The sequence below is a fragment of the Eubalaena glacialis genome, chromosome 12, assembly GCF_028564815.1.
Source record: "Eubalaena glacialis isolate mEubGla1 chromosome 12, mEubGla1.1.hap2.+ XY, whole genome shotgun sequence".
In the NCBI taxonomy this organism is placed as follows: Eukaryota; Metazoa; Chordata; class Mammalia; order Artiodactyla; family Balaenidae; genus Eubalaena; species Eubalaena glacialis.
In genome coordinates, this window is record NC_083727.1 from 16,893,053 (window position 1) to 16,920,697 (window position 27,645).

The 27,645-nt window shown below is 42.0% G+C and overlaps 2 protein-coding genes across 2 annotated transcripts in view; both read right to left on the bottom strand.

Annotated features, from left to right (window-relative positions):
- LOC133102617 (serine/threonine-protein kinase 3-like) lies at nucleotides 1-27,405 on the bottom strand. Its single transcript, XM_061207659.1, is given in 5 exon segments — nucleotides 1-187; nucleotides 22,219-22,633; nucleotides 22,636-22,861; nucleotides 23,278-23,284; nucleotides 26,993-27,405. Coding segments are annotated over 5 exon segments (1,248 nt in total).
- UST (uronyl 2-sulfotransferase) overlaps nucleotides 1-27,645 on the bottom strand; it is a 303,766-nt gene that overhangs the window by 65,672 nt on the left and 210,449 nt on the right. The gene's annotated exons all lie outside the window — the stretch shown is intronic.

Here is a 27,645-nt window from a genome sequence, read left to right on the forward strand (position 1 = left end):
TTAACACGAGGGGTGGGGCAACTGAGCCCACCAAAGCCTCCTGCAGAGACTCTCACAGCGCCTGCGCTTCTCCGAGTTCACTTTACAGTGGCCTTTTAAGAAGAACTTGCGCAATTGTTTGTTTAGGTGGCGACTCCAGGAGAGCACAGATGCCTGCTCACTGCATCTCCAGTGCTTAGCACTCTGCCTGGAAAAAGCAGAGGTGCAATAAATACTCAGTGACTGAATGAGCAAATGGCAGAAGGAACAAGCCAAGACACACAACCCTGATTCTGTCCCCAGAGATCCTGGCCTGGGGCTCGCAGGAGGGGGCAGAGGGCATCAGTTGGTGGGGATGGGGAGGGCCGAGGACTGCAGGGACCTGGGAAGGACGTTTCTCTATTGGAATCCACACATAACCTCTCAAGGTCAATTTATGGGAAGACATAAATTCCCAGTTTAAGAATTACTGTTAACAATTCTTCCTTTCTTAGAGCAAGGCATGTCGCAGGAGATTTCAAAGAGTTCCGTTTGAGCCCATTAGGTTGATGGATGGTGTTGGCCACAAGCATCTTATGGAAATGCTATAGGAGGACATAAATACAAGATGACTCAGATGTAAGACCAAGCGGAAGCAGGAAACGAGCTGTGAAGACCCACGCACTCAGCTGCCTACGGCTTGGCCACAGTGAACACTGATCTGCTTCCCGGCAGCTCAAGGACGCGGGGCTTCGGGAAGCTGCTCTTGGCCACTCACACAGTCCACTCTTACTGGAACCCAGAACTTCAGTGAACGACCTTTCAGTGTCTTGGGCAACCAAATGTGACAAGTGTCAACACAGCTGTTCCTCCGGTGCTCTGCTCCAGTCCCCCCCAGGGCCATACGGTTTCCCCCAGAGTTAATGGTTTTATTTTTGGCATTAGGCTTCGCTATCTTGTGTTGTTTTACAATCACCTTTTTATACTGAAGTTCTCTTTGTACATATATAGTTTAAAATGATTATGCAATTTCATTTTTTCTTCCCATGCAGTGCTTCTAGGATAAGGTTGTTTTAAACAAAAACCTTAATATTTATTTTAAGACTTGCTCTAAGATCTTCATGACGGTGGTAACTTTAGCCAAGCTGGCCCGCTTGCCAGACTGCTTGCCAGTGCTTGATCTACGATTTGCTTATCTGGTCCTTGGATCTTGGCAGCTACCATGGCACCCCACAAAGTGTTCCCTTGCCCAAGACTAGCCCTCTTGTAAGACTGGGTTTAAACATAAGACCCCACTCTCCCCATATTCTTAATTTATTCAGGAAATGAGATATTCTCTAGGAGCGAACATTCCAGATAACTGAGTCCTTTTAATTGCCAAAACTACAAAAAAAAAAGACCAATTTTGGTTGAAATTTATTCTAAACTGTGCTATTTTTAAAAGCATACCCTTACACCCTCTAGGTTTTCTTAGTGGATTCATCTTCTTCCACTTTGATCGGACAGCAAAATCACCTTCAATTGATTTCCTCCTGTAACATTTTCACTGGATAGACTGTGATGAATAACACGCACCTGTCAAATGCCAAAGGGCCCTCAGTGCCCAAAGGAAACCCCAGTCACTACAGCCAGATCCCTGGGGGTCATTCCTGGTTCCTCTCTCACCCTCACTGGCCACGTCACTCAGTGGCCCGACCCTGCAGCCTGACCCCCAAATGGTTTTCTAACCTGCCTTCTCCCATCCATTCCACACCTCAGCCCCTGCTCAGCTCCTTTGCAGCTAGTTAGTATCTCTTCCTTTCATCTCTTCTCCCTGAATACATTCTACACAAAGTTGCTGCAGTAACTTAGCTGAAATGCAAATTCATCCACTTCACCCCTCTGTTCAAAAGCTTTGAAGGACTCTTACTGACAGGGCAGTGCCAACAGCAATCAAGTAGGGCACCTGTTAAGAAATGCTCATTCCCGGACCCTACCTTGATTTAACAGAGAGCTTGATTTAACAGGTTTTTCTGGGGACAAGGCTAGAAATCTGCATTTTACTTATTTAGTTTTATTTATTTATTTATTTTAACATCTTTATTGGAGTATAACTGCTTTACAATGGTGTGTTAGTTTCTGCTTTATAACAAAGTGAATCAGTTATACGTATACATACATCCCCATATCTCTTCCCTCTTGTGTCTCTCTCCCTCCCACCCTCCCTATCCCACCCCTCTAGGTGGTCACAAAGCACCGAGCTGATCTCCCTGTGCTATGTGGCTGCTTCCCACTAGCTATCTGTTTTATGTTTAGTAGTGTATATATGTCCATGCCACTCTCTCACTTTGTCCCAGCTTACCCTTCCCCCTCCCTGTGCCCTCAAGTCCATTCTCTAGTAGGTCTGTGTCCTTATTCCCGTCTTGCCCCTAGGTTCTTCATGACCTTTTTTTTTTTCTTTTTTAGATTCCATACATATGTGTTAGCGTACGGTATTTGTTTTTCTCTTTCTGACTTACTTCACTCTGTAGGACAGACTCTGTGTCCATCCTGCATTTTGAAAAGGAGCCTTGGTGACTTTGAGAACCTGGTTGCCCTTCATGGGCCTCAACATTGGGCCAGCAGGTCATTCCATGCCTGGCTCATCCGGGTCCCCTGCCTGGAATTTCCTTCTGCCTCCTCCCCTGGCCCCATAGCAGGCCTAGGTTTTGGTGGAATTCCTGGCAGGATGGGTGTTAGTACATGCCAGTCTACCTGTAGAGAAAGGAAGGCTCCAGAAGCTGGAGAAGAATTCAGGATCTGACAGCAAGTTCAAGGTAACTCCTGGTGAGCCTTCTGAGTAGACAAAGCACATACAACCTACATAGTGTGGTTTGTAGCATCCTAAGCACCCCGAGTCCCCATTTAAAAAAATCCTCTCACCTCTTACCAAATTGAGAGTGGTCCTGGGACTTTGTTCATTTAGTAAGACAAAATAAATGAAGTCTCTAGTATATTTCTCATTCATTCCACGATCTTTCGTCATCAAGCCCTCTCCAATCGTATGGCTCATCTTGGGCCCAGAAAGGAGGGATTTAAGGAGTTCCAGTAAAAGGAAAAGTTGAGCTACACATACGGTCCATGGTGAGGTGAGGGCTGTGCCAGATGGGCAGGGCTCCAGCACCTCCAGCCCTACCAAAACCGAAGAGCTATGCTTTGCCTGGGTTTATGTATTGGGTTCCGTATAAGATTTCAGTTGATAAAAAGGCTCTAAATCTGAAAATCATTGCTTCAGGCCAGCACGCAGAGGCTCAGGATATTGGAACAGCTAGCATGACCTCCATCACACCGCCCCTCCCTTTGCCCTGTGTAAGCAGGTGATTCTGATTGTAGGGCCCAGGAAGTCGGATCTTACTAGCTGGGTCATGACTGTTTGGGTCGTATGATTAAAGAGCACCTTGTGGAAAAACCCAAAAATATGAGAAAACATTTTTCCTCTTCGTCTCCTTCCCAGGGTCCAGGCTGCTGAGAGTTCTATTCTTCCCCCTATCTCACCCTCTAAGGAAAGAGGGGATACCAAGCCCATGCTAGCAAGGGGAAGAGTAGGTTTCTTATGTGCACAATAGTGTTAAACACTATAGAGTATCTATATTCTAAATGTCAAAAATATCTTTAAAAATGCATGGCATCTTTCATGGAAGAGAAATTTAATTTATTATAATTTTGGTGTATAGTGTCAATCCCTTGATTATTTTAGTTTTCATTATCAATTGTGAATGCATAGAGGCCCTTTGAACCTATGACAAGCTGGGCACGAACGTGGCCTTCAGGAAGGCACACTGTACACAGGTGGGGTGCTGGGCAGACTTCCCGAATTCAACTCTCTGAACGTTTTGAAAGCCACACCTGCTGGGCCAATGCTGTTCCAGGCTCCTGGGCAGGAAGGGTTGCCAAGTATGCAGAATTCTGCCAGATTGTGCAGTTATTTTATTAGGCAAATAAACGTCTACAGATTCTAGTGTAAAACCACTGGGCCCAACCCAGTTTTGTACAAACATTTTCAAAAGTAAAAGTGGAATACATTATCAGTCACTCCTTTTCATAATTATAGTTTTTTTGGCTAACGATCATTTCCCTTCCTTCTACATATAATGTCTGGAATATCTGCACAAAGAATATCTTTAAGCGGAGGCTAGCTCCAGTGGGAGTTACTTAAGAAACCATTGGATACCCTGAATTTTATACAAGTGGGACACTTTATGAAAGTCCATCTTGACAAAAAATTTCAGGCATAAATTTTATAGAATCATAAATTATGAGAACTGAATTCAGTGACTAGATGAAGGAAGACTCAGGAAAAAAGAGGTAGAGGAGGGCTATCAATCCTTTAGTGCTCTTGATTAGAAAGGAAACACAAGATAAACTTCACCTGGGATTCTAATTTTAAACTTCCAACTAGAATTTTCTCATAAAGTTTACATCTATGATGCCACAATATGGTCAAATGCAATCTGATTTCAGAGATTCTTAATTTGGAGTAGCTCAAAATCGGTTGCTTGTTGTGTTTAAATAATTCAAGCTGAAATCTTCAACAAACCAATGCCAAGGTTCTTCAATTATTTTATGAATTAAGGCATCTACTGTACATAAGGCATCATGGTAAGCACCCTGGCCTCAAGTAGCTGACAAATAATTGTGCCTGTCTCCCTTTACTTGTAGTTTACAAAATGTAACTTTACTAACATTTATATAGAATATATTCTTGGTAGTGGTTCCCTTTATTTGTATGTGGTGTCCCTTTTTATTAATGCTCTTACCTTAGATTAAAATTTGTCTTATAAACTTTTTTTTAGCATTTAAATGGTGACCTTTTCTCATCCCTTTACTTCCAGTCTCTATTTTCAACAGATGACTCCCTCTCCCTGTTTAACAGATGAATGTAATCATTTACCTCTATTATGATTATTGATATATTTGGATTTATTTTTGCATCTTTCTTTGTGTTTTGTTTGCTATTCTTTTTCTTTGCTTTTTTTTTTCTTTTCTGTTGGTTTTTAAAGTTTTTAATAATACCACCTGCCTTTCTTCTTCTGCTTTAGAATCTAAAGATTTTCTTTCTACTATTTTCACGATTACCCTTACATTTTTTAACATTCTAAGATTTTTTTCCCCCAGATATGTGGTTCTGACAGCTTAAAAAATACAAACGATAACAATGCAGCTTAAAACACTCTCATTACTTGAGAAGTACTGAGGAGAGGTGCAGAATTTTAAGAAATCATTCATAAATGAATGGTCAGAAAGGTGAGTTGATGGAAGAGTCATTTAAAAATGTTTAACATTCAAACTTGATTAATATTTTTCTAGTAAAGTCTGAAGTAATTTGGTTTTTCTATATTTCTCCTGAATCTGGAAAGATCTTAGCACTTTTAATTATCCATTAAACACTGCCCATCCCACCTTATCAATGTTGTCTAAATCTAATCCTTTTTTAACACAAAAAACCCTTAGCACTCAGTATTTAACTCATTTTACCAACATGTGTTAATCAATGGCTATATTCACTGTTGCATCTTGTGTCCTGCACCTTCCTTACTTCTCCTCATAATCCATCTTTTAATGATCCTTTTAGTGAAGTCGTTAAATGGTTAACTCTTTCTATGTCTGAAAAAGTCTATAGAGTGATTGTGTAGCTGGATATAAAATCCTAGGTTGATAGTTATTTTCCCTCAGTACTCTGAAGATATTACTCTGCTGTCATCTGGTATCTACTGTTGCTGATGGGAAATCTGCTATCAGCCTAATTATGCTTCCTTCACTGGTCATCTGTTTTTCTTCCTTTTCCTTGATATCCTGCAGTTTTACTCTAAAATATTTGAGTGTAAATTTAACTTTGTTTATTCTGTTCATAGGCTGTGGCTTTGTTCTACCACCTCTCTAGGTCTACCCTTTAAAAGCCATAGTCCCAGTGACGGGTCAGCAGTCGTTTTGTTTGGCTTTCTTTGCTTGACTGTGAGGGAAGTGTGGCTCCCCACCTCAGGCCCTGAAAGCACTGAGCCTGGTGCTGGCCCCCATCTTGACAGGGAGCCCAATGTCTGGCTGCTGCTGCCCCTCATTCTGGACCAGAGCTCAGCTGGCCTGTGATTTCACCACTGCTCATCACTCTGGTATTGTTCCAGGCATGGGGACACTCTTTGCATTTCCTTTTTAAATATTCTATCTATCATTGCTACGTGTTTGGGGCCAAGGGAGAGTGAAATCTTTATACCATCTCGCTTGGGGGTCCTGTATGGGCTGTTCATGATTTTTTCCTTCAGGGAGTTCTATTGGAAAGAATACTGAGTGCAGAAACGTGTGTGATGGATATGGGGAGTGCACCTTGCTGAGTCAGAGGAAAGAAGCTTGGTAAAATGTCAAGTCCATGCCAAAGCAAGGTCACATGTTTATTGAAATGTGATCATTTCTGCTTCCTGAAGATGTCAGAGGCATAGAGCCAAAGCACAGTTTAAGCCAGACCTCAAACAGTGTGATTCCTGAGGATTCTTCTTACAGATGCTGTAAGATATTAATATATTGTAGCAGTGACTTTATTATAATGGTGTTGCTTTGAATCTTTTAATTGCTTCAAGTGTGTCGCTGAAAGTTCCAATATGTGAAGTATACCACGAACACAAAAATGGCATAATCTTCACTCACATTTTATTATTATTATATAGACTCTAAACTTCTGGAAGAAAAGCTTCATGTCTCCTCTCTGTATGATGGTACCCACCCAGGGCCAGGCAGGTGCTCTTTTATAGCTCATAAAAGTAGCCTTTGAAGATGATGAAATTTTAATTTGAATTGTGCTATGCCTAGCAAATCACCATGGGGATCTGGTAAAAGCTTTCAGAAGACAGTGCTGTTTTTCAATAAACAACATCACAAAAAATTCAGCAGCAGAGTGAAATCCAGAATGAAAGTACTGGTGCATTTTAATCAAAAAATACTTAAATGATATTGTGAATGAAGATATATCATTACGGATACTTTTTTTTTAGTAGACATCTGGAGGACTGAAATGTCATTAAATGACCTCTAACCCACTCCCTGCTAGAAAAAGTATGTTCCAGATGTGGGCTCCACTTAGAGGAATAATGATTTAGGGGCTTTGCGATTCTAGTCTCCAAGGCCCAGAAAAGCCATGTGGCTGGACCTCTGCCACCAGCAGCTCTGCCATGAGCTCTGAAAGTGCTATCTTGGTTAACCAGCCCCCTGTGGCCAATTCTGCCCTGTGCATTCAGCCCAGCACATAGATGCCAGCAATCTTTGCAAAAGGGGGCTATGCTGATTCTATTTGGAAGCATAGAGTCAATAGGACTCTCTGTCCTCCTAGCACGACTAATGTTGAGATGCTGATCAAGACCTTAAAATAAGCAGGACAGGTTTATGGAGAGATCCACCGCCCTCTCGCCTACCTAGTCACATAGAAAAATAGGTCACCACTCTGTGGGCTTTCTGTGGGGTGGTAGTATGATATCATTTGAGTGGATTGCCAGTGGATCTTATGGGTCTACAGTTTTCCCACTCTAGATCTTAATGAAACCATGGAAATACATTTTAACTTGACTGCTTTCCGTGTAACACCAGAAAGAAAAGATGCCGGTAAAACCTAGGCCAGAGATCAGAAGGGCCACTGCAGGTTTTACTTCAAAGTTGAATTATGAACTGGAAAGAAATGCATCACGCACCTCATATCTGTTCATTTCACCTGTTAAAAGAAGCCTCAGGGGTAGGCTAAGTCCCCACACAGTTCAGTATTTCCTGGAGGTAGTACTGAGCAGACAAATCAGGCTCCAACAGAGCTTCTCCACCGACGTGAGACTTTGTGAGTGTAAGAATGGCAGGAATTCCTGGGAAACCAAGTATGTTCTTCAAGGGTTTTACACCATAAAAATTATTTATGACTCCTTTGGGCCACACAAGTTTCTAAAAGCCACAGAAACTGTCTTAACCTCATAGAATTTTGATGATTTTGCCTTCCCAGCTGAAGAGATTTAGAATTCCCTTTTCTTTCTTTCACATCCAATAGTCTAATAGTTTTGGCCTAAGAGGCCAAAACTAACCACAAAAGTCACACTTTCAACTTCCGGTTATCCAGGGCATAAACAACATGTCTGTAGATTTCTTTAGGCTCACAGCCTCTCCTTTCTGTGGCCCTGTAGTCCCAACTCAGAAGGTCATAAAGAATCCACAATAGGTTTAATAAAGAGAAATTGAAACTAAAGAGCCAGAATGATTATTTTAGATTATTTTAGAACTGGGAATTTCAGTTTCTTAAGACCCTGTAATCATGAGTGACTAAGAATTGACTGGGTGAGAGAACCATAGGAGTGAATAGGCGGTTTTGTTTTTGAATGCATTGATTAAGGGCTATCAAGGATTCAGCAACATTGGATAAAGTAGTCGTGGAAATACAAGGGCTTGACAGTTCAGCTCACCCCTAGAAGGAAAGCTATGCAGCGAGAAATACAAGGGAAGCAGGGTGAAAACTAAAAGAGCTTAGTAGTGGGGTCCGGAAGGAGAGCTGTGGTTTATAGGGAGCATGATTTCCTTCATGAAAAGACTTACTAGGACCACAGTGAAACCCTTGACTGACGAAGTGATGAATAGCCACCTGGTGGATTATTTGTGGCAAATTTAAAATCGCAGGCTGGCGTCCTACTCTTGGGATACTTTCAAATCACCAACTTACCTCTCCACCCTTAAGTCAAAGAATAAGAATTCATTTCAATATTAGCTCAAGAAAAACACAATCAGAGGAGGTCACAATGCTAGAATACCGTTATTAATTCCAAGACTAAATACAGTTGATTTTTGGATTATCAGCTGTTTTCAATTATCAGCACCAACATTCTCTTCTATGGAAGTGGATAAATGAGTTGTTTTCAATAATCCACAAACCTTTCACCAGAAGAGTGGAAAATTTCCCCAGGGGGTTATGATTGGTTTCACTCTTTCGGTAACCATACTGTAAATTCTTTGCTTCTTCACTTTTAGCACTAAGGGCTAGATAGTTTCTCAAAATACTATAAGCCTAAGGATGCTGCTTTGATTTAAGAAGCAGAGAAAAGGAAGGGAGTTATTGATATGAAACAATTACTTTTTTTCAAAAAGAGTAACCAAAATTTTAGAAAGTCCCATCGGAGAATTCTCGGTAGTCCTAGACTATTAGGGAGACAGTGCCCAAGATCTTCCTGTCTGCAGCCCATGACCGTTCTCCTTTAGAAAGAGTCAGGATTTAGCAGGAGACATGTGCTGCTCAGTCTTATAGAAGGTGGAGGAGAAAATCATTCTCCTTATTCCACATTCTTGCTCTGGACTTGTTAGGTCTAAATCTATCTCATTGATAGTCAGAATTTGGGGATTTAAGATGTCAACTGACATGGAAACAAATGCATTAAAAAACAAATGTCATCCCTAGCTGTTTCTCCTTGCCAGTAAAGACTGAGGGAGGCAGGTGGTTATTAACTTGTAGTACAGAGTACAGATACTCCCCCACCCTCGCAAAGGGGTCTGGGGCTATAACTGTATTTCAGTATGATTTGTTTTCTTTGTAATCCTAAGTATTTTATTTTATGCATTTAAAAACATTATTCTGAGAGGTCTGCAGGCTTCACTAGACTGCTAAAGCGGTTCATGACATGAAGGAGGTGAAGACGCTCTGTATTGGATATTGACAGGAGGCATATGTCTCTGCCGTAAGATGTATTTCCTAACTTGTATTACAGCATTGGCCCATCCAAAACTGTCAACAGAAGATTATTTTTGACCAAGATTTTAAAAATTCCATTTCAAAGAGTTGGAGAGCAAACTACAACAACCACCAACAATATTTTTATGCAAATAGAGTTCCCTTGGTGGTTTCAAGTGCTTAAAAGAATTTCTGTACTTGACACTTAATCTAGCACAGTGGTTCTCAAAGTGTGGTTCACAGATTGCTGGCGGGACTTGAGACCCTTTTAGGGGTCCACAAGATCAAAACTATTTTCATAATCATACTAAGGTGTTATTTGTATTTTTGATGGTGTCAACATTGGCACTGATGGTGCAAAACGGTGGTGATAAGTGGTTGGCTCATTAGCATGAATCAAGACAGTGGACCAGGGGCTTCCCTGGTGGTGCAGTGGTTAAGAATCTGCCTGCCAATGCAGGGGACACAGGTTTGAGCCCTGGTCCAGGGAGATCCCACATGCTGCGGAGCAACTAAGCCCGTGCGCCGCAACTACTGAGCCCACGCGCCACAACTACTGAAGCCCGTGCGCCTAGAGCCCATGCTCCACAACAAGAGAAGCCACCGCAATGAGAAGCCTGCGCACCGCAACAAAGAGTAGCCCCCGCTCGCCGCAACTAAAGCCCACGTTCATCAACGAAGACCCAACGCAGCCAAAAATTAATTAATTAATTAATTAATTAATTAATTAAGAAAAGAAAAGACAGTGGACCAGACTTGACTAGATATCATGGTACTCTTCACCACTGCACACACTTCAAAAATTTTTTTAACTTAAGAATGTCTTTGAAGGAGCAGTAAAAACTATTAGTTGTACTCAATTTCAGCCCTTTCAACTCTATGAGGAGATAAGGGAAGTTTGCATAAAGCACTTCTGCTATTGACCTCTCAGCAGTCTGGTGGAGTCTAAGGACCCATTTCTCAGATCAATGTGCTTAAATGTATAAAATAAAACATATAATAGGAGAAAGGAAACCAAATATATTGAATTATTTATCAAAATACTAAAAAGTCGGGGTAAGTAATATATGTGCTTGTTAAAATATTAAATAACAAGATTTCTCAGTGGGTCTAATATCGACCATCATATCAATCCAGGTATTATGGTAGTGTGAATGGTTACTTAAAGAGATCTCCAGTAAGAGTAATTGATATAAAATAGATATGAATTCTATTGGTGACATTATAGGTATTGTGAATACTGCTATAGTTTGTTGCCTATATTCAAAAATGAAGGAAATGTTAAGTTAGTGAAAATAATGACGTATTAGTTTTCCTCTAGTGGAGTTCATAGACTCTCCTGGACTTTATCCACGGACAGTTATCACCTCCTGACTACTGCGTATTATTTGCCTATCTGTTTGTTTACTATTTGTCTCGCCTCACTAGGGTATCAGCTCCAAGAGAGGTGGGACTTTGTGTTGTTCAGAGCGGTCCCAGGGGTTTGAAGGGTGCCCGGCCCGGAGCAGATATTCAGTCAGCATTTCTCGAGTGAATGAGGAGGTACCATCAGTTCCAGGCCCTACTGAATCAACTTGGCCCATTCTCCTCTTTCCACTTCTAGGTTAGACTCCTAAAAGAACATCACTGCAGATTTCAAATTTACACCTCTTATAAATATTGTGGTTCGCAGCCAGTCTCATTATTTGATCCAAACTGTTTTAGAAAGAAGTTGGTGCTTTAAAAGAACTTCTCAATCAATTCATACAGAGCCTCCTAGCACTATTCTCTGGGAGTCTGGGGATGATCAGCGCCTACTAGTGTTCCCTACTGGCTTTCACAGAGAAAAGGCAAATGACTGAAACACAAGAATTTTCTGCAAAATCCCCAAAGTAAAGCTTCTGTGCGCTAAGACGGAAAATATGAATCTGAAAGTCTGTATATCTGGGATTATAATTTTATCCATGAGAACACCCTGGTGTCATGTGAACAAGGTCAAACAGGTAAATGGAGAAGTAGCATCCAGTTAACTTGTCCCTGAATGTTTTCTTTGGCTTCTCGATCTTAATGCACTAATTTGCTTAACTATTCAAATTCAAAAGCAAGAAAGATCTCCTTGGTGCCAAAGCTTAGGCTTGCTCCTCCAATATTTTTATTATAAAATCAACCCATGTTTATTATAGAATATACGGTTAAGCAAAAAAAGGAAAATAAAAAGCAACCATAAATCTGCCACACAAATATAAATATTTTACAATAAAAGATATAAGGAATTAAAATATAATAGATAAAAAGAAAAATATTTTGGTGTATAACCCTTTTCAGTCTTTTTTATATGAAAGTCTATTTTGGTTACTGTGGGTTGTCCTGGCTCTAATGCCAAATTCCAAATAAAATATTAAAAAGGACAAAGGAAGCAATGGTCTTTGAACTTTATTACCCTACACACATTTTTTTTTTTATATTTAAATGTGAAATTTCTTCACAAAGTGGCCCTGTTTCTTTAGTTGCATTTCCATTGACTTAAATGTTCCTCCATCTAAATTACAAATGGAGAAGAGTGGAATTAATAAAGTAAAAACTCATTGATTACCAAAAAGCTCAGGAAAGTTTGTTATTTACCATATGAACTGGCAACTTATTAACTCTTGTATCTGAGGAAGAGATGTGAAGATTAGACAGAGCCTTCACCTCTCAAATGATAATGGTCAATGGCCCTGGTTGGGCTTTGACGTCTCAGTTTTACAGGTCCCGTTTTGGAAGAGTAAATGTGGCTGCCTTAATTAGTAAGTTATCTGTTAACCTGGAAAGACACGGGACAGAGTTGGGGACACATAATCTGCATTTGCTGTTGTTAGAACAGATGCTTCTATTAATGCAATCCAAGTTGTTTTCAGTTTATTTGAACGAGGATAAAGTCCAATCACTTTTGTTTACCCATTATTTTGGTAAGGGTCTCATGGGTTACTTTTTTTCCCCTTAATGCCCTGGCCCTCCGTCAAATCAGTCTACAGTGTTGGTAAAATGCTAATGCAGTTTGTAAAAAGTAATGGAGACCCAGGTGTTGGATTTCTGCTGTGGCTTAGCTACTCCTTCAAAGAGGGAAGGCCCTGAAATTTCTGACTTCAATATTCCACCTCGGTTCTTCCCTCCCTTCACTGTCCTAAATCCTTTTGAACCTTTTAAACTTTTTAACCAAGGTTTTTATTTGGGGGCACTTACTGAGGTCAAAGAACCCCACCTTCGTGAAGTTCCCACAAAGCCATAAATTGCTTCTTTAGCAGTCTAGAGGCTTCAAATAACAAGAACACTGTGAATTCCGTGTTTCTTGTATTTTCAAAGCCTTTGAACATCTATTATCCCATTTTTACTGGCTGATGGAGGACTGATGAGGATCCTACATTTCTAGAAGGGCCATTTCAGAGGAGCAGAAGTGGCTGTAAAGCTCACTCCTGGCTCACTCACTGGTGGTAAAGGGGTGTTGGAATGTGGGTGGGAGAGAGTGCAGGCTCTGAGCTGCTGCCTGACGGGCCAGTGAATTACCATGAATTACCCGGAAGCAGGGCAATGTGGAGGAGGAACAAACAAGCTGCATCCTTGGAAACAGGCAGAAGTCTCCTTTGAGGAGTGGATTTGGCAATGGAAAGAGGTGAGTTGCAGTGTTGAAGTGCAGAGGGCTGGGGCGTGGCTGGGAGGGGGCAGGGAGCATGAGACAGTGCATCACCTCGCAGGTCTACACCTGCAGCTTAGAGACCAGAGAGGCAGCCTCCTCTGGCTTCCTGCCTGTCTTTCAATGGAGAACACCAGCCGAAATGAACGTCAGGAAGTTGAGGGTGTTGCTGATTTTTAATTAAATGAAATTAATCAGGGAATTTACATCATGATACAGGCTCTGCCTACCTGTCCAATCTTGGGTTCCTGTTCCCGCCTCATCCTTTATGCCCCAGCAACCTTTGCTGCCTTTAGTTCCTCCCGTGCAGCAAGCTGTTTCAAGTTATTCCCTCTCTGCCTGGCTGCCTTCTACTTATCCAGCAAGACTCAACTCGTGTCACCTCCTCCAGGAAGCCTCCTGGACATGACCTCCACAGCCATCCACTGATGCCTGTAGATAATGCCCTGGTGTTAGGACCCAAGGGCTATGTGCCTGCCTCTCCCCTTAGACTGTATTTCTAAGAGCAAAGTCTATCTTGTTTCCCCAGCCCTTACCACTGCACGTGGCCCAGAGCAGACGCTCAGTGCCTGTTTGGCTGAATGATACACGTTTGATAAATGAACACATACACACGCGATGAAGATGAAGAGGGTTGAAGCAAGGAATAAAACTTGAACGTGAGCTCCACAGCAATAGCAATTTGTGTCCCATTCCCTGATGGTCCCAAGTGCCGAGAAAAGGGCCTCTCTCGTACTTTTTATTTAAAAAGTATTTTGAAATAAATTAAAAAGGAAGAAACGTTTTTGGAAGTGGTGCAGAAGTGGTGATTTACAGATTCTTTTGCAATGTCAAAAGATTTCAAAGAGCTTTGCTTGCGGGCAAGGGTTGCTGTCATGACAGACCTGCTTTTTCATCTGGAAGCAGGCTTCCTGGCATAAGCTTCTTCCTCAGCTGGTTCATGTGCACTAGAAATATTTTTGGTAGCTCACATATTTTGCAGTTTGAAGTGACTCTGAAACCTGAGTCTTCTGACTCTCAGGGACACTTAGGGCACATTACTTTCTACAGTGGCCAAAGTGCCCGGGCTTCTTTTCATCCTAACCTTTCTTGGGTTGTTCTCTACAGATGCTGTGCTCTCAGACTCTGGAGCACATGACACAGGCAGCATGCACTCTGGAGAGTGCAGAGCTGGGAGGATAAACAATTTCACAATAAGCTGCCAGTGGCCAGGCAGGCAGGAAATTAATATATCCTCTGGTCTGTGGGTGGGAGTAGGCAGGAAGCATATCAATTACATCACTGGGCTGTAATGGATGTTACAGTCCTCTTCAAAGGTCATCTTGAGGTTGAAACACACTTTCCAGTAGTGTCTGCCTTTATAAATGTAAGATGCAGGAATTCATATGAGTGGTAACAGATATAACTGTACCGGACCTAACATTTTACATAATTTCATAGATTACCAATCCCTAATCATCAGTAGAGATATGTACATATATCAGTGTTACCTTCAAAGGTAAATACTTATTCAGCAGTGGGGTGGTGGGCAGGGGCGGGAATACAAGGAAGTATAAGATAATTTCTCTTCTTATCCTGGAGAAAGTTTCTGTGTAGGCAGGGAGCAGGATGCACAACAGTGATGATGAAATGCAGGGAGGACAAAACACAGGGCATGACAACCCTTGCTACAGGGATTCAGAGGAAGGAGGGTGGCTTAAGGAATTTTTGGTATCAGAAATGAATCAGAAAATCGTTAAGCGAATTGCCTGTAATATAGAAGTTGGAGGGGCAACTCTGGAGTCAGATGACCTGGATTCAAATCAGTGGCATGCTGGCAAATGTATAACAACCACACTTCCTGAAAAAACAAAGACCTGATTTATAGCATTTGCAGATTTCCATGGTGTAAATACGCCTACCATGGCCAAATTCAAGCCACCATCTTGATGTCAACTAAATAGCACAATTGCTGAAAATTTAACAGTTGCTCAGAGCCAGTCCAAGCCAGCTCCAGCATACCATTGGTTGAAACCGAGGCTCTGCTTCTTACTAGTTGTGTAAACTTGAGCAAGTTACATAGCTTCTGTAGTCCTTAGTGTCTCATTTGTGAAATGGGCATAATAATATTTATCTTAGAGGGATGCTGTAAAGATTACATGAGATAATGTATGTGTGGCAGGTATGAACCTCTCCTGCTGTCGGGAGAGTAATTGACCAATGGCTCGAGATGCTTTGCTCTGAATCTATCACCTCATTCCTGCTGAGGCCACGGGCTGCTCTAAGCCAAAGAATGGCAGAGAGGTTATAGGAGGCCCATTCCTGCAAGCTGCAGGACTCCTCCGATGGATGACTTTGGCTTGGAGATTCCCCACTGGCTTGGCCAAAACTTTATTAGAACTGCACTGTAGTCTGAGCTTCTGCCTACCCAATTCTTCCTTCTCTGTTCTTCAAGGGGGTCAGACCTACAGCAGGTATGATGTCTTTTTCCAATTCCCTTTTCCCTCACCAGCATTCCTCCCAATAAATCTCTGTATGTCCAATCTCATCTTGGCTTCTGCTTCTCAGAGGAACTTAGCATGCTAATCACTTTAGACTGTGCATATAGTAAGTTCTCAATAAATATTTAATTTTTAAAAAAGAAGAGTCAGGGCTTCCCTGGTGGCGCAGTGGTTGAGAATCTACCGGCCAATGCAGGGGACATGGGTTCGAGCTCTGGTCTGGGAAGATCCCACATGCCGCGGAGCAACTGGGCCCGTGAGCCACAATTACCGAGCCTGCGCGTCTGGAGCCTGTGCTCCGCAACAAGAGAGGCCGCGATAGTGAGAGGCCCGCGCACCGCGATGAAGAGTGGCCCCCGCTCGCTGCAACTAGAGAAAGCCCTCGCCCAGAAACGAAGACCCAACACAGCAAAAATAAATAAATAAATTAATTAATTAATTAAAAAAAAAAAAAAAAAGAAGAGTCATGTGGGATTCCCTTGCCCTTGAGGACCTACTCCTTCCCCTGGTAAGTGATCCTGAGAGAGAACATCCTCTTTAGGAGAGACGATGACTATCAACCCAGGGGTGCCTCTGCCTACCTCATCAGGGCAATGCAGACCAACACTTCCATCACTATCTCCATTTTTCTAGTTTTCTTTCGCTTGCCCCTCCTAGCCACTTCCAACGATGACGAACCATCCTCCCTTCTCAAAACTTGTTCCCTCTGATTCTGTGATGCCACATCTCTATGTTATCCTCTTCTTGGGACTGATGCTCTTGTTTCCTTTGTTTCCCACTCCTCAAAGAGTGCTAAAAAATGGGTGACCCACAGGCTCTTTATCCTCATCCTGGATTTCACCAAATGGCTTCAATTCAACAACTTTCAGCAAATAATCAGTGAGCACCGCCATTGCTCCAGACATGATCTCACCCCTCACGGAATATAGATATAGATATAGATGTAGATATATAGATAGGTATATATAATTACCCTTTCTCTGGATACTGATAATTTCCAATTCTATATATTTAGCCCAGCCCTCTCTTCTGACTGCTGGATGTCTCCATTCACATGAGCATCTGAAACTCAGCATATCCAAAGCAGGACTTATCTTTCCCGCCCCTCTGTACCTGTGTTCCCCACCTACAGTAGTACCCTCCATCGAATTGCTCCAACCAGAAACCCAGGGTCTTCCTTAACTCCCCTCATCCTCCAGCTCCACATTCAATCACTCAGGAAGCAATGACTGATTCTACCTCAGACATGTGTCTTAATCTTTTCATTCCTATCAGTCTCCTCTACCATGCCAATTCTATTCCAAACCAAAATAGTTTATCTTGCCCTACTCCAAGCATCTTCCCCTTGCACAAGATTTCAAATGCAAATCCTATCATGTCACGCCCCCCTCCCCGACCACAATTCGACCTGTCTGAGACTTTTCATTGTTTTCAGAATAAAGCCTCACATACTTATGATATATTTGCCCCTGCCCACCTTTCCATCTGCATAGCATACCCCTGTGCCCTGCCTTCTAAACTCCATCCATATAAGTTTTGTAGTACCTGGGACTCTTGATTTACATACATACTGTTCCCACAGCCTGATCACCTCTTCCAGTCACTTGTTTAATGTCTGTTTCCCTGACAGATTATACACTCCATGAAAGCTGGAACTACATCTGTGTTTTTCAGTACTGCATTCTCAGTATCTGCCAAAGCACTGGCTACAGAGTAGGTGCTGAGTACTTGTTGAAAGAAAGAGAGAATGAACTAACCATATCAGAATATAAATAGTCCAAACATTTATGCACAAGATATACATAACCTTGTGGATGGGTAGGTTCATTAAAAGATGTTGGTAACAAAATGCCAGACCTACCAGTTTTATTTATAGTTAAAGAAAAGAACCCAGGAAGAAGAGTTTAACATTAAAAAAAAAAAAAAAAGCTGTCAATTTCAGTCACTGTGAGGGTGTGAGTGAGCATGTGTAGGTGTGTGTGTATGTGTGTGGGGGGGTGATGACAGGGGGTCCACCATGGTGATTTGGTCATCTTGAGATGACTGTGTCCTCCTTTTCTGCACAAGCATGAAACTGAACTAGACCGTCATAATAAGTAGACTGGTGAGCAAGAGACTGGAAAAGTTTAGGAGATGGCCATCACTTCCGGGCTTTATAATTTTGTTCCAGAACTTAACATACACCCTTTTCAGACTTTCCTATATTTCACAAATTTGTTCATGACATTCTATTTCTAAATTCACTTTCTCTGATAAATACCTGATTTAGCTTAGCCTTTACAGTCAACACCATCATAATGAGGGCAACTCCATGTGGTATTTCCAACCTTCACGCTCCAGTCCTAACTCCTTAAATGAGTGGATGAGATGAGATAACCTCTATGTTTCTTTTCTGCCTTGAAAAGTACTGTGATTAATTAAGGTCTGTTTTTTTTTTTTTCCTCCCTTTTCTCAACTCCCTGGGACCCCATGTTAAAAGGGCCCTGATGACAAATCCTGTTCTTACGTTTGCCTTCCTCCTTGCTAATCTTTTTTCTTCCTTCTTTGTTTGTAGCCTCTTCTAATTTACCAATGATGGTGTGATCATAAGTCAAGGGCCTACCCAGTATGACACCATTCCAACAGACCCTGGTAAAGATATTTAATTGCTTCTTGCCACAATTTTGTTATTTGCAAAATGGGACTAATAAGGCTATCTTGGAGAACAGCACAATTTTGGAAGACTGTAGACTTACTGAGAAGCTTTGAATTTCTCAAAAGAAAAGCCTTTTGAAAACTTGGTGTTAATTCAGCCCTTGCTGTAAAATCATTTATTTTGACTGAATTTTAAAATTCTCAATGCTAAATGTGGCTTTGCAAATAAATTAAATACAGATTTTGCTCTGCAGAAGCCTGACTTCCACTAATAACATTTAGAGAGGATTACTTGAGGTATCTTTTAGCCAAAATATTAAAATTGATACTGGATGAAAAGTAGAAACCAAAGTAGTCTTCAGGAATAGCGTATAAAGCAAATAATGCCCTTCTCCAGGTTAGAAGAACTTTTTCACGAAGAAGAAACACTTCTAAAAATTAAAATTTGTTGGATTATCGGTAACATTTTATTTACTTATAAATAAGCAAGTGCTATAGACCTCAAGTTTAAAAGTACTATTTGCTAAGCCAGCTAAACCTAGCAAAAGTGTTTCTTTTTGCTTTTGATAGTAAAATATTAGTCTAATTAAATTGGTGTAACTTAATTTCATCAGCTATAATAGAGAGCTGAACTCCAAGACCTGCCGTGCCCTGGGAAGTGCCTTTAGATCCGTAGAGGCAACAACTAACTTAGCTGATAACAACTAAGCATCCATTTTATCCAGAAAAAAAAATCCAGCTAATCATCAGTCATGGCCTAGAGGCAACTGAGAGACCTGTACATAAAATACAGATGTGCACATTTATATGAATGGAGAAACTTGAGAAGGATACACTGACATGGTCATATATTTATCAAACTGTGAATCAATCCAATATTCATTTAGTCATTTATTCAACAAATAATCTTTGAGCACTTACTATGTGTCAGATCCTGTTTTTTTATTTTTAAAAAACCTTTTTTTAGGTGCTGAAGAAATGCTGGTGAGTAAGGCCGCTAAGTTCCCTGCACATATGCAGTAAATCCTATTAAGTCCTTCCTACATGATGGGCTCCAGGGAAGCAATAAATGGGATGTATACAAAGCAGGAAAGATGATACGTGACCAACAGCAGATGGAATACTTTACAGTCAGGCTGAGAAAGGACTAAGGAAACAAGCTGAGAGTCACACAGGATGAAAAGAGGCAGTTCAGCATGGTGGTTAGGGACATGGCCTCTGAAGCCAGACTGCCGCAGTCTGAATCCTAGTTTCCTCACTTTATGGGTGTAACTTAACTCTGGGCAAGTTGCTTAACCTTCCTGAGCAACAGGCTAATCATTAAATTGAGATCACGATAACATAATAATAATCTCATAAGATTGTGTTATGAGGATCAAGTTAAGTATTCAGGTACTAAGGAACAGCTACCCAGAGGTTGGGATCAAGAGAGAATGGTGATGAGATTTTGAAGGATGGATAGGATATGGATGGAGAGAGAAACGAGAAGAAGACTTTCCAGCTTAGAGTAGCAACATAAGGAAAAGAAAGGAAAGGAGCCTGTTCTCAAGAGAGAATTTGAGAAGCTTGGTTCAATTAGCATTTATTTGGGAAAGCAGTAAGTTAAGGCTGGCAGGATAGGTCCAGATTATTGAGAGTCTTGAAAGCCACAGAAAGGACTTGAGAATTCATCACAGAAGGCAGGACGCACCAAGCTTCTTGAGCAAGGAATTAAATGACAGGATGTGAAGTGCTGCTTTGGAAAACGAATCTGGCAGCACTATACAGGGTGAAAGAGCGAGAAAGTGGTTGAATCAGAGGAGATTAGTTAGGAGGCTGTTCCAGTGCTGAAAAACACTAAAGACAGTGCTAATGGCAGTGGCAATGGAGAGAGGGTGAGCGACGCTGAGAGGCATTCTAAACAAAATAAAAAGGGTTTCAGTGCAGATTGGACTGAATGGATGAAGGAGAAGAACTTTCCAAAAAAAATCAGGGTAATGGTATATTGATGATGTATGTATATTATTCAAATGTTTTCAATTGCAGAGTGATCAGATTGGGCAAACATAGAATAGGCAAGATGCATGAAACTGCCTGCACAGAACTCTCACAGGATGCCCACGGAAGACTGAACATGAGAACCCGATGAAGATGCCGAGCCAAGGTATTAATGGAAAGAAAGAAATATTGTGCGACAGGAGGAGCCCACCTGTGAAGGGCCAGAAACAGAACCCACCATTCAAAGTAAATGATGAATTACTCAGGCTTTCACATCTGGGGTTTGCACACAAAGGTAAAAGGCATATACTAATGTATGATATTAGTGATCTGAATTTAATGAGGGGAGCAGCTGGAAGTTACCAAGTTAAAGTCTCAGATGCATATTCAGTCAGAACAATTCAAGTGAGGGGTTTTATTTGCTGACTTCAACTTAGCTGCCACAAGTAAAGGAGAAATGACACTCATCCGGCGAACCTGCTGATCACACAGGGCTAAGAGTGAACACAGTGGGAGATGCGGTGTCACTCAAGGTCTCCCACGGTGCTTCTCAAGTCCATCTAAAACTTAATGTTTTCTGGGGATGTATGTGGGGGGAGGGAGAGCTGACCAAGCTGATTTTAAAGTTTCTATAGAAAAATCAACAAAGACAAAAGAGCTAGAACAGTTAGGGGAAAAGATTAGTGAGAAGAGATTAGAGCCTACCAGATAATAAAATATTTAGTATATAATAGTTATTGTATAGTACATTAATTGTATTGATGATATTATTGTCTATTATATAATAAAATGTATGTGATTATATATTAGTTTACACACAAGAACACACACACACACACACATATATATGTAATAGTGTTCTACTATACCTAAAGACACAGATCAATGGAATAACATAAAAAGTCAAAAAATTGATCCCTCCAAAAATAAGAATTTATTATGTGGTAAAGGCAACACTTTAGTGTGAAAAAATAAATTATTCTGTGAACGTTGTTGAGATAATTTGTTAACCATCTTGGAAAAAAAAGATATTGGATTCATATGTTACACCTGACAGCAGGATGGATCAAAGATTTTATATTAAACAATAGGAATTACAACAAAAACCCCGGAAGACACCATGGAGAATTTTTTTAATAGCTTCAGAGCGAAGAAGGTCTTTCTAAGTGTAACACACAACTTAGAAGCAGCATTTCACATCTTGACATTTAATTCCTTGCTCAAGACGCTTGGTGAGTCCTGCCTTCTATGATGAATTTTCAAGTCCTTTCTGCAGCTTTCAAGACTCTCAGTAATCTGGTCCTGTCCTGCCAGCCTTGACTTACTGCTTTCCTAAATAAATACGTGTTAATCAAACCATGCTTCTCACATCCTGTTTCCAAAACTGGCTCATTCTCACTTGCATTTTTCTTATACTATTCATTGGTTAACCTATCCTTTTTCTCTTGGTTTGTGATGCTTTTTTTCATTGAAGTTTTTTACTGAGATAATTGTAGATTCACATGTGGTTGTGATGCTTTTTGGTTAAATATTATGATAATATTTTGTTTAAAAATACATTTATTTATTTATTTATTTTTGGCTGTGTTGGGTCTTCGTTGCTGTGCGCGGGCTTTCTCTAGTTGCAGCGAGCGGGGGCCACACTTCGTTGCAGTGCGCGGGCTTCTCATTGTGGTGGCTTCTCTTGTTGCGAAGCACGGGCTCTAGGCACACGGGCTCAGCAGTTGTGGCGCACGGGCTTAGTTGCTCCACGGCATGTGGGATCTTCCTGGACCAGGGAGCGAACCCGTGTCCGCTGCATTGGAGCAGATTCTCAACCACTGCGCCACCCGGGAAGCCCAAAGTCAAAGTCTCCATCTTGAAGAACTTTCCAGTTATCAGGAAAAACATTTTTGGACATAGAGAAGGGTTCATGCGTATTCTGATTACAGTTTTCATGACTCTTATTCTTGAAGTCCTGTTTATCAAAGTAATCCATGAAAGATGGTCTTTGTACTTGTGGTGAAGTTGCATTTCTTTTCATAGTTCCATCTTCTTCTTCCTCATCCTCACTGTTTATAACCATGGTCCCCAAGTCAGACTCTAACATTGTGCTATTATGTTCAATCACGGCCTGGGCCCCTTCACTCATCGTGCTTGTGGGCCTCATGGTGCCCACGCTTTCCGAGCTAGTCTTCACCATGGTGTGGGAATATAGCTCATCTTCATCCGAATTTTCTTCTTCCTCTTCCAAGTCTTGCTCTATTCTTCATGTCTTTTAGCCTTGATTTCCATAGCTTCTGTGATCAAGTCTCTTAAAATTGGTACAGGTTTTGTATTCCTGATAAAAGGGTGCTGTAAAAGTTGTGTTGCAGTAGCTCTCTGCTCAGGATTCCTCACTAGGCACTTTTTAACAAAATTGGTGAAACCATCAGAACAAAGTTCTGGCTTCCTGAATGTTGGTGGTGGGTTTGTGGGAATCATAAAAATAGCCTGGGGGTCCGGCAACAGGAGGAGGAATTCCCAGAGAATCAGACTTTGAAGGCTAGCAGGATTTGACTGCAGGACTTCGACAGGACTGGGGGAAACAGAGACTCCACTCATGAAGGGCACACACAGGGTAGTGTGTGCATCGGGACGCAGGGGGAAGGAGCAGTGACTCCATAGGAGACTGAGCCAGGCTTCCCTGCTGGTGTTGGAGGGTATCTTGCAGAGGCGGGGGGTGGCTGTGGCTCACTGCCGGGACAAGGACACTGCCAGCAGAAGTTCTGGGAAGTGCTCCTTGGAGTGAGCCCTCCCGGAGTCCGCCATTAGCACCACCAAAGAGCCTGCATGCTCCAGTGCTGGGTCGCCTCAGGCCAAACAACCCTAAATATTATGATAATATTATAACAATATCGATAGCTGACATTACACCTAGGGAACAGAAAGACACAGAAGAGTTTTAAGCAGGAGAAGGACAATGTCAGATTTGCACAGTAGATGCTATGACTGTGGGTTGGAAGATGAACTGGAGCCAGGTTGACCTGCTATGAGGCTTTTGCAGATATCTGGGTGGAACATGAGGAGGGCTTTGTTGGTGACCCTGATGGGGAATGATCTGAGAGACGTCAAGGAGGAAGAAGCGACAGTCTTGGCAGCTGGACTGGACACTCCTGTGCCCTGCCTCCCATCCTCTTGGCCACTTTTTACTCTAGCCATTGCTGCAGCCATGAGATTCACGCAGAAGTAACCTGAGAGCAACCTCGCTTTCTGTTCCCAGTGCTACACCCAGAGGAACCCACATGGCACCCATGTGTGCACAGCCCAGATGTGCGGGGAGTTAAGGCTTCATGAAATGAACTTGACAACAAACGACGAAAGCAGTGGGCAAATGCTTTCTGCTTTCCTCTGTCAGAAACATTCTAGGGCAAATTCTACCCTGTCCTCCCACAGTGCTGGCAGGCTTGAGCCTCGGTTTCCACAGGAGTGACCAATGTCAGGACACGCCCTTGTGTTGACCTTCCCTCCTCCCCTCTCTCTCCAGTCCCCCACTCCTAGTCCCTGGGATCACTGTCCAAATTCTAAAACCCTTCATCCAAACCCTTGCCTCAGGCTCTGCTTTCAGGAGGATTCCAGGTTAAGCTGGTGACTGATTGCATATGGGTTGGGGGGTTGGGGAAAGAAAGCAGGCAGGGATGACTCCAGAGTCTCTTGTATGGGTGACTGAACTGATAGGGGTATTACTCACTATTAATGGAATACAGGAGGAGATGGGTTTCTTTGTGTGTGGTAGAGGCAGAGTAGGAACAGATGCTCATCTTGCCATAGCTATTCCCATCACAGTGCCTGACGCTTTGCAGGTGTTCAGAATATATTGAAGTTGTAAGTGGAGAGAAGAGGCAAACATTGGTGCTTGGTCCACATTTGTATCTATTATTAAGTATGTACTGAAAGTTGGGCTGGGTGTTGGCCAGGTGGCTGTGAAGGGTGCTGGGATTAAAAGAGGAGATCATGTCCTACCATCTGAGAGAATTATATTTTAGTTAAACATATAAGACATATACAAATGTGAAATAATTTGAAGGATTTTAGAAGCAATATATATTAACAAGTAAAAAATATATATTATTTATATTAGCATGTAAAAAATAAATATAATTCACACCAAGTACTAATTACCTGGAGAAATAAAGATTAGCAGTAATCAAGGTTGGCTGAGGTTAATCTTATTGTCTTGGTTTATTTTTTATTTTTTTGGCCGTGCCATATGGCTTGAGGGATCTCATTTCCCCAACCAGGGATTGAACCCAGGCCGCAGCAGTGAAAGCCCATAACCACTAGGCCACAAGGGAACTCCCTATTGTCTTGGTTTAGATCACTTTTCTTAATCTCATAGGGTTTTTATTTATTAATAGTGGTCAGATATGGAATGCCATAATTATAGTGAGATTTCATCGTCAACAAAGTTTCCTCTGTCTCTTATTGAACTTGATAACTTTCTTTTATGCATCTGCTGATTCTTTTGACAAGTCTCATCCAAGAGTTTAGTTTATTTCAAAAACTGGCAGTGAGTGTTTAAAACTCTGCAGAGTGGTGAAGGGGCAGCCATCTCACTATAAAAGTCATACCAGGGGCTTCCCTGGTGGCTCAGTGGTTAAGAATCCGCCAGCCAATGCAGGGGACACGGGTTCGAGCCCTGGTCCGGGAAGATCCCACATGCCGCAGAGCAACTAAGCCTGTGCACCACAACTACTGAGCCTGCGCTCTAGAGCCCGTGTGCCACAACTACTGAGGCCCGTGTGCCTAGAGCCCGTGCTCGGCAACAAGAGAAGCCACCGCAATGAGAAGCCTGTGCACCGCAACAAAGAGTAGCCCCCGCTCGCCACAACTAGAGAAAGCCCGAGCACAGGAATGAAGACCCAACGCAGGCAAAAATAAAAACAAATAAATAAATTAATTTTTTTAAAAAACCCTCCCCTTTAAAAAAAAAAAAAAGTCATAACGGTATAACCTTCCTCTTCAATGCAAAAAAAAAAAAAAAAGAGTATAGAAACCTTTAGCTACATGTTGATACAATTCCATTGTGTTTTTAGTTTGTAATATGAAATGCAGAGCCATTTTTGAAAAGCTTCATTTGACTTGAAATCGAGTAGGCTTTGGTTAAAATCCTTTCATTTAATCATGAATGAAGATTCATGTCATGTCAGGGAAGAGTCTCCTGACATGGTGCCATATCCCTCTGCTTAGTTTCTATCCTCCCTGCAGTCAAAAGTATTTAGCCTTGTCCTTCAATTTCCAGCCATTAGAGGGCAAGGCTGCTGCAGCTAACAGATTCTAAGACTTGTTTTGAGAGAGCCTGAGCGAAGCAAGCATTTTTCCAATTACACACTATCTAACTCAATTTACAGTTATTAGAAAAACTGCCAGCTATTTCATGTTAATTTTGACATTTTCATAAGTACTTACAATTAGAATTCAAGCTGAGATTCTAATAAATCTCTTAGATGTTTTACACTTACTTTTCCTGTCTTTAGACTTCGAGAAATATTTTTAAGAACACGTTTGGAGGTCCTTCTGCCTTTGGGGAATTTATGCTGCGTATGTAAAACAGTTGGGCAGTGAAAAAATATTACAGTTTGGCAAAGCAAATTCAGGAAAACTACAGAGGTGTGCCAAGTTCTGGAAAACAAGTGTAGGATATGAAATTCAAAATTTTAACACATAAACCGAGCCATTAGTTTTTTACTTTATATAAAACTTCACCGCATAACTTCTTTGAATAGCAAGCTCCCTGGCTGCATTTAAAAAACATTATTTTAAAGAACATTTCCTGACTGCATTTAAAGTGTAGTTCTATTCATCCATGTCTTTAAATTTAGCATTTATTGTATTTTATGAACTGGCCTGCATTTAAAGAGTGACGCACGTCTCTTTGGAAAAATGGCATTGGATTCTAAATGCCTCATCGGCCAAATAAGAAGATGTCTTCATGCTAAAATATTCTATTCATCAAAGTACTTACTCTCTGTTTTATTGCCTAAAGCACGCTTCCTAAAGTGAGATCTTAAATGTACAGTATAATATACTCTTTGGTTTCCCACTTCAGTTTAAAAGAAAGCCTGACTTAAGACCTACACAGAGTATTCGTAAATACAACAAATCTTACACTATACCATCAGACTCCTTTAATGACATTTATTTGCACACGCCAACTAAAAGTCTAACAAGTAAAAAAAATTCCTGAGGGGAAGGCAAATAGAGCTTTTCCAAATGTGCAGAGGATATAGAAAGTAAGCTTCTAGAAGATATTCGGGAGGTATATCTCTCAGTAAAAATAGCTCCTGCTAATACAGACAAGAATGGATGTGTTGTTATTTCTCAGTAGTTCTCAGCCTTAGCTACATGTTGGCCTCACTTCGGGCTTTTAAAAAGTCCCAAAGCCCAGCCTGCACCCCTGACCAATTAAACCAGAATCTTTGGGTGTGGGACCCAGGCATCAGTAGTTTTAAAAGCCTCCCAGGTGATTCCAATGAGCGGCCAGGCTGAGAACCACCACCTTCATAAATCTGAGCCATCCGTCCCAGCTGGGGTGCAGGGCTGAGCCCCCAGCAAGGAGGCAGCTGCAGCTGGTCGCTGACTCACAGTGAGATGCGGGGGTCCGGAGAAGATGAGCTCAGCTGACAGGTGGCCAGCGGGATGCACCTGGCTGCGCTCTGGCAGCTTGGATTTGATGCTCCTGATGGGACCGTCCATTGAGAAAGCAGGTCAGGCAAAGCTGATTTGGCAGCCTCCTCGGGGACATCTGGAGAATCGCGTCTCAGTCCCAAAGCTCCTCGCCTCCCTAAACCCTCTGCTCCAGCCAAGCTGGGTGGCTGACCACAGAGCAAGCCTCGGGCTCTCAGGCTGTTACACAAACTGCGGTCCTCCTGACCCTCACCCCCGCCTGAATCTGCATCCGTCCCCAAAGACTGAGCCCCCACCTCGTCCAGGGAGCCTCCCGCAAGGATCCCACCTCTCACTGATGTTTCTCCTCCTGCATTCTCCGGTGTCTGCATCATTCTTTTGCTAATTAAACATGTCCCAACCAATGACAACTCCTCAAGTTTGGCTATTCTGTTGCCAGCCAGGCAGTTAGCAACTGGAAGGACAGTGAGGTGCCCCCCCCCACTGTAAATGCTCCCCCATCACCACCCCTGCCCCCAGAGCTGCTCCTCACACATGGTCCTCGCTCCATAAACACCTGCTCCTTGATTGTTTATCTCCCCGTTTGATCACTGCAGTAGCCTCAGATTAAC